The 7,359-nt window shown below is 43.3% G+C and overlaps 1 protein-coding gene across 1 annotated transcript in view; it reads left to right on the top strand.

The window, feature by feature from the left end:
• riox2 (ribosomal oxygenase 2) overlaps window positions 1-7,158 on the top strand; it is a 17,136-nt gene extending 9,978 nt beyond the window's left edge. The window contains exons 3-10 of the mRNA XM_078266372.1: window positions 1-40; window positions 2,154-2,282; window positions 2,391-2,494; window positions 2,714-2,816; window positions 3,975-4,140; window positions 4,265-4,353; window positions 4,473-4,583; window positions 6,883-7,158. The exon at window positions 1-40 is cut by the window's left edge and continues 80 nt beyond it. Coding sequence (XP_078122498.1) covers window positions 1-40; window positions 2,154-2,282; window positions 2,391-2,494; window positions 2,714-2,816; window positions 3,975-4,140; window positions 4,265-4,353; window positions 4,473-4,583; window positions 6,883-7,035 — 895 coding nt within the window. The 3' untranslated portion in view covers window positions 7,036-7,158. The remainder of the gene's footprint in view (window positions 41-2,153; window positions 2,283-2,390; window positions 2,495-2,713; window positions 2,817-3,974; window positions 4,141-4,264; window positions 4,354-4,472; window positions 4,584-6,882) is intronic.
• Window positions 7,159-7,359: the final 201 nt, after the last annotated feature.

Genomic DNA, 7,359 nt, shown 5'->3' with positions numbered 1-7,359 from the left:
GGAGTCCCAGGGCCTTCCAGCTCACTATGATGATGTCGAGGTACAACAACAAATCCATGACTGGGCTCATTCAGCAGCCGAGCCATTTCTTTCTTCATGTTGCCCTTTGGGGGCAGTAGTAGCCCAGTCTGTAGAGACTTTGCTTGGCAACCGTTGCCTGTTCAAGTCCCCGTACGGACAAAGTAGGGCTGGGCGATATAGACCAAAAATCAAATCTCTGTATTTTTTGGCTGAATGGGAATACACATCATATATCTTGGTATATTTTACAAAGTGGGCTAAATAAAGAGCCAAAGCCACATGTGAGATGTCACAAGCACTTTTAAAAAAACAGACTGGGATCAAAATAAAATGCAAAGACAGGGTTTCCTTCCCTGTTTGAAAATATACAGCTGCAACACATGTAAATGAAAAAATATCTAAAATAAATAGCCTATTTTTAAAGTGACTATTTACTTTTTAGTAACTTTTAAATGTTTCTGAATCTAACATTTCATCTGATGATCATAAATGATCTGTAACAGCAAACGAGACTAACTATTACTACTACTATTTTATATAGTTTGCATTTATGCCTCTGCCCGGTTTGATTTTTCCCGCAAAGTCACAGAATGATTTACGGCAGGTAGACGGCGCTACAGTAACACATTCTGATGGGTCACAGATTTAGGCGTAACATCGGAATAGCCTGTGTTAGTGAGTATCCAGTTAGGTAAAAGAGAGCAGTGGATTTCTTTATAAAGGCCTAATTGTATTTTAATGTTATTTTAGAAGTTATCTGCTGTAGTTATGGCTGATACTGGGGCAGGACCATCACAGGAAAGAAGGAAATGAAACCAAGAAAAGCTAAAAGGGGAAAGTGAAAGACGACAGGCGAAAAAGCGAGTCAACTTCGGTCGGGCGTTTAACAGATGGAGACAATTACGGGATAGTAAATGATTCCAAACCCACCCTGATTTGGCCCTCAGGTATGTAATATGTCTATTTCATTCATAAAATGACTTTACAATGTGTGATGTGGTTGTACGTCAGTAGCCTACATTAAATCACGTCCCCCTTCCATTTAGCGCCCAATTTTTATTTCTTTTCAGTCTGTTTGTGTTGACCTATTTTCTTTCCCCTTGTCCCCCTGTACCAGTGTAAGGCGTCTGTAGGTTTCATGAATTGCGCTATATTAATCTAAGTTATTACTACGTTGGTTGCTACTACAATCTCCTATTGCTTTGGCTCGTGACTAGGGTTGGGCATCGTTTTGATTTTAACGATTCTGATTCCGATTCTTCCTTTCGATTCCGGTTCTTATTGATTCCGATTCTTTGAGGGGTGGAGTTGGAACGGGTCACATGCTTATTTCACAAATAAGAGGAAAGTTTTATATTGTAGTTTATCAGTGAAGTGTTTGACTTACACTGCAGAGTGGATTCTCTACTCAGAGTGATGGCTGATTTATTATGAACCGGTCCAGCGCCGGTTGAATGTGCATCGGCAGGAGGTCACAGGCGTTACAAACGTCTTGTGTATGAAATGTCTGTTTGGTCACTGTGCAAAATTTTTATGATAATCTGGCCGTGGTTCACATCTCTCGCTGGGTCCAGCAGGCGCCTTCTCTCCCACTATTACTCATAGAACTGAAGTTAGTTACATCCAGTAGGCCTACTGTTCTTCTGCGTACAGGTTTTCCTCCCATGCTTAACAAAATATACAGCTGCTTGTGCTAATAACAATTACAACCGAGTGCCTGTGTAAGTGGGGGCGGGGCTGCACAGAGAGTGAAAGGAGAGATGCAAACACAGGCACGGCTTTACAGAAGAAATGGATTGTTTAACGATATAAACAGCGTTGTGTAATCCCATATCTCGTTTGAAAATATATTGATATACCACCCAGCCCTAGGACTAAGTAGAGTGTGGACTGGTAGCTGCCGAGGTGCCAGTTCAGCTCCTTGGCGCTGCCGAGATGCCCTTGAGCAAGGCACTGAACACCCAACTTCATGGACAGCCCCCTCACTCTGACATCTCTCCATTAATGCATGTATACGGTCTGTGCATGTGTGTCTGTGTGTATTTTGGGCCTGTGTGTAATGTGTAACAATGTAATTGCCCTCTTCCATATGTCGTCTTCTTCTGATGCTAACGGGGGTGCTCTCTCCCCAGGTATTCATCCTGCAGCTGGAGGGACAGAAACGTTGGCTTCTCTACAATCCTACGGTTCCTCTGGCAGCGGAGTACAGCGTGGAGTCCGAGGAGAGGATCGGCAGCCCGACCCATGATATTATACTGAAGGTACAGCACCAAAACCAATATACATTCATTCATGTACAAATATGTTGTTGCTATAGAAAATAGAGTTCTGTGTTTTCCGTACGAGTGAGTCGGCTTCTCCCTCCACAGGCGGGAGATCTTCTGTACTTTCCCAGAGGAACCATCCATCAAGCCAACACCCCAGCAGGAGTGGACCACTCCACCCACTTGACTCTCAGCACTTACCAGAGAATGTATGGGACTCCTCTTCTATGCAGCTTTCAACTAGGGCTGTACCAAATAGTTGGAAACTTCAAAGCTTGTCTATTCATTCTGTTTAATCTCACAGTTGCAGATAAAGATTAGGCTACACTTATATTATTACTACTATACTATTTGTAGAATTGTGATGTGTGATGAGGCTGATAAAGAGCGCCACGTTCTGTGATCCTCTCTCCCTGTCCGTACCTCAGGGCGTGGGGGGATTTGCTGTTGGACATATTTCCCAGCTTGCTGTGTGACCGCAGCAAGACTGAAGTCAGCCTGAGAGAGGGCATGCCCAGAAGATTCTTTCTGGTAAAAGTTTGGATGACTGTGACACAACAAAAATGATACTTTTAGCTTTTTAGCTAAAAGAGTGTGTGTGTGACAATAAGTTTGCCGTCTGCCCCAGTTCGCGACAACTCAGAACTAAGACTGGCAGATGCTTTCACTCTCAAATTGATTGACAGATGTTTTAATATATGAACATCTTAATCCAAGACATTTATGTTTATTTACATGTGTGTACATCAAAATGTTTCGTGACAAATGGCAATACAGTAAGTTTTCACTTCACTGATAATCCCTTGGGGCTGTATTCAGAATTGAGGACTTTAAGGCTTCGTTCACACTGCAGGCAAAAGTGGCCCAAATCTGATTTATTTGCCCATATGGGACTCAGGTCTGTTTTTTTAATAACAGTATGAACAGCACAAATCACATGGAATCTGATCTTTTTCAATCGAGAATTTGGCCACATTCAAATGAAACGCTGACTTCGGCTGTACGGCAGCTTGCTCCTGCTGCCTGTGACGTCTTTGTAATTGTTATGATGCGCAGTTGGGTCGGTTCAGGACTGTGACCAGTTGACATTGAAATGTGATTATAGGCCACATTTAAAAAAACTATGTAAACAGCCAAACAAAAAAAACAACTGAGCTGAGAAAATAATAGAGAATTGAGTACTAAGGCTTGCAGTGTGAAGGTAGCCAAAGACACCACACAGCATTGTTTTGAAGAGGGGCTCCTTGTATTCTTGCTGTCTTGTGTTCTACCAGCATGGGCAAGACGTGCTTTCTGTTTTCATGCCACCACAAAAACGATGATACCGTCGTGAAAACGCAGTCCCAATGCTGTTTTAGTGGGAAGCTCGTTCATGTTTTGGACTCCTGTTGGGTTATTTCGTGGCTCCAAACTAACCCAGTCATGTGGAGGTTGGTGGAGGGGAGCAGCTGAGGTCATGTTTATGCAGATCAGGCAGCATGTTGTGATGTTGGGAGTCATTTTGCCATATTATTGTGCCTTTGCTCATTTCGACCAGTGCAAATAGCCATTTGTATGACTTTAGTTGGTTGACACACATCCACCTCTCCAGCAGTAAACATCTGCACGCTTCTACCTTAAACTGATGGAAAGCTGCTTCAGCAACAAGCATTTACACAGACTCTGTCTGGGTTTGTCGGCTGTGTTTAGGGTAACAGTGAAGGCCTGGACGTCAGCAGGCAACTGGCTGCTGGCCTCAGGTCTCTGGCTGATGAAATGGAAACAGGGATGCAGGAAGTCCGCTCAACTCACATGAAGAGGGACTTCATCACCAACAGACTGCCACCGTACATCCAACAGGAGCTGCTAACACCATGTGAGCTGGTCTGGGGTTGTATGTATGTGTTCAAACATGTGCAATGGGCTGTATACTATGTGCACAATAATATAATTCACTCTGCCATTTTGTGTGTGTGTGTGTGTGTGTGTGTGTGTCACAGCTGGGAGGATTCCTGCCTTGGAGGATGTGGTGTGTTTGAGGTTTAAAGACCATATGGTGATAACAGTGGAGCCCAGCCAAGAGAGAACAGTAAGTCCATCACTGCTCACATATCCTGACAAACAGGAAAGGTTGAATTCAGTGACATGCTCAGCTGTGTGTGTGTGTGTGTGTGTGTGTGTGTGTGTGTGTGTGTGTGTGTGTTTCAGGACGAGGCCACAGAGCTGGTAGTCTTTGTCTTGCATTCTTTGAGGAACCCGAGGGAGAGCCACATGATGGGTGAGAGTTGTGATGAAGAGGAGGAGCAGGACATCTCCAGGGTAAGCTGCCGACTCACTGCTGAGGTGCTTGTAATTTCCCTTCTTCACTCTTTTTAAAGGATAAGGCTGACACAATGATAACACCACATTAACACACTGCTGGCTGACCATGGACATAGACTAAACATATTTCTTCACACTACCTGAACTTCTTCATTAGAGCTGCACGTAGGAAAGTCAGAAAGCATAGAGAGAAAGACTATGGGCATGTGTATTGGTCATAAATGCAATAATTACTGGTTAGTCTGGTATATGGCAGGGTGTGTGAGCCATTGCTGCTCATTCTGTGTAATTGAATCTGTAATTGAAAGGGGCATGTTCAAAATAATAGCAGTGTTGTGTTCAATTAGTGAGGTGATTGATTCTGTGAAGAAACAGGTGTCAATTATGGCCCATATTCAGTGGCGGTTTTTGGCATGGGCGAACCGGGCAGTCGCCCGGGGCGGCACTTTTTCATGTCACATGGTGGGCGGCACGAGAACTTAAAAAAAAAAAAAAAATAATAATAATCTGCGCCGCGAAGCAGTTTTCTGTTATCTATCATTTCACTGTGTGGGGAATTGGCAAATCGGCGCCCCTCTTGCAGCTGCAGGTGCCCTGCTTGTACCCCCTACTTTCACAATGAAATGGACTAGTCCGTAATGGTGCGGGGCCCGGCGCAAAAGAAACACACGGTGACAGGAGTACACAGAGACGGAGCAAGACGAGTCTAAACCTTTCTTTTATGGCAATGGTCTAAACGCGAAAATCAAACAAAGTTACCCAAGCGGCTCAGATTAAAAAAAAAGCGAAAAGACATTTTTTCGGCAGTAGCAGGACCCTCATCAGCTCCCGTGGCTGATGATAGTGGTGTCGGTGTTGGTGGCAGTGGCATGCACAGTGAGGAGGAGACTCAGGAGGAGAGAGACAGAGATGAGGGAGTGAGGGTAGAACCTGCGGTAAGCACAACTCCCCTTAAAGCACTTTGCCCCTTGATAAAACTGAGCCAAAAGGGCTCGAAGGGGGTCTCGCCCTGGGTGTAATTCAATGTAGAACCGCCCCTGCCCATATTTAAGGAAGGAAGCAAATGTTGTGCATGCTGGTTACAGTGGATTTCACACTGAAATACTCAGCAAAATGGGTCGTTCCAGACATTGCTCTGAGGAACAGCAGACTTTGATTAAAAAGTTGACTGGAGAGGGGAAAACATATAAAGAAGTGCAGAAAATTATAGGCTGCTCAGCCAAAATGATTTCAAATGCCTTGAAATGGCATCCAGAGCCTGAACAATGTGGGAAAAAACGGTCAACTACCATTCGAATGGATCGAAGAATAGTCAAAATGGCAAAGGCTCAACCAATGATCAGCTCCAGGAAAATCAAAGAAGACTTAAAGTTACCTGTGAGTACTGTTACGATCAGAAGAAAGCTATGTGAAGCTAAGCTATCAGCTAGAAAGGGAGAAGGAGAAATGGGGCAACATTCTGTGGACTGATGAGAGCCAAATTGTTGTTTGTCTGATGACCCCCATGCACTGAATTCAAGCCACAGTACACTGTGAAGACAGTAAAGCATGGTGGTGCAAAAATCATACTGTGGTGTTGGGTCTGTTTATCGCATACCAGGGATCATGGATCAGTTTCAATACATCAAAATACTTGAAGAGGTCATGCTGCCTTATGCTGAAGAGGAAATGCCTTTGAAATGGGTCTTTCAACAAGACAATGACCCAAAACACACCAGTAATCTTGGTTCCAGATGAACAAGATTGATGTTATGGAGTGGCCAGTCTAATCCCCAGACCTCAATCCCATAGAAAACTTGTGGGGTGACATCAACAATGCTGTTTCTGAGGTAAAACCCAGTAATGCAGAGGGATTGTGGAATGTAGTTCAATGGTCCTGGGCTGGAATACCTGTTCACAGGTGCCAGAAGTTGGTCGACTCCATGCAACACAGATGAGAAGCAGTTCTCAGAAATAATGCTTATGCAACTAAATATTAGTGCAGTGATTCAAAGTAAAGCAAACCCTTGAGACATTTTTCAGTTCATACAGTAAATGTTTGAGTTTGTAAAGAAACATCCTAATATTCCTTTTTCTTCACTTTCTGTAAAGGTATAACACAAACTTGATCAATGTTGGTCATGTTTTGATTTAGAATGGAATGTGCAGTGTTCCCAATGCATTGATATTATGGAATTAAAAACTATTCTAAGGATTTTGAGCATTATTCACTTTTTTAAACACACTGCTATTATTCTGAACACAACTGTATGTGATGTTTGGTTGAGAATGTCCCTGGGTGTGTATGTCTGTGCAGGGCCTGCAGTTCCCTGTGTCCCACCTCCAGGCCCTGCGGCAGCTCCAGCAGGCAGAGAAGCTGGCTGTGGCCCAGCTCCAGCTGCCCACACCGGAGGCCAAACTCAGTCTGGTCCTGGCTCTCTGGAGTGAGAGCCTGCTGGTTGTGCTATAACACACCACTACGTCAAAATATGAACTCCACATCAGTTGATATTTGTGTATACTGCTAAATATGTCTCTTTGTTTTGTTGTTTTATTTTTCTGGCTCCTCCTGAATAAAGCTGCCACACCTCCAGCAGTGCAGATGTAGCTTATTGTCACCATAGCAATACCAGGGGTAGAATAATTATTCAGATCCTTTACTTAAGTATGTAATTATCATCAGGAAAATGTACTATGTATATATATATATATATATATATATATATATATATATATATATATATATATATAGTATTAAAAGTAAAAGTACTCAATGCAGAAAAATCATCACATC

This window comes from Sander vitreus, chromosome 13 (assembly GCF_031162955.1).
Source record: "Sander vitreus isolate 19-12246 chromosome 13, sanVit1, whole genome shotgun sequence".
NCBI classification, from domain to species: domain Eukaryota; kingdom Metazoa; phylum Chordata; class Actinopteri; order Perciformes; family Percidae; genus Sander; species Sander vitreus.
This window is presented reverse-complemented; position numbering and strand designations above follow the sequence as displayed.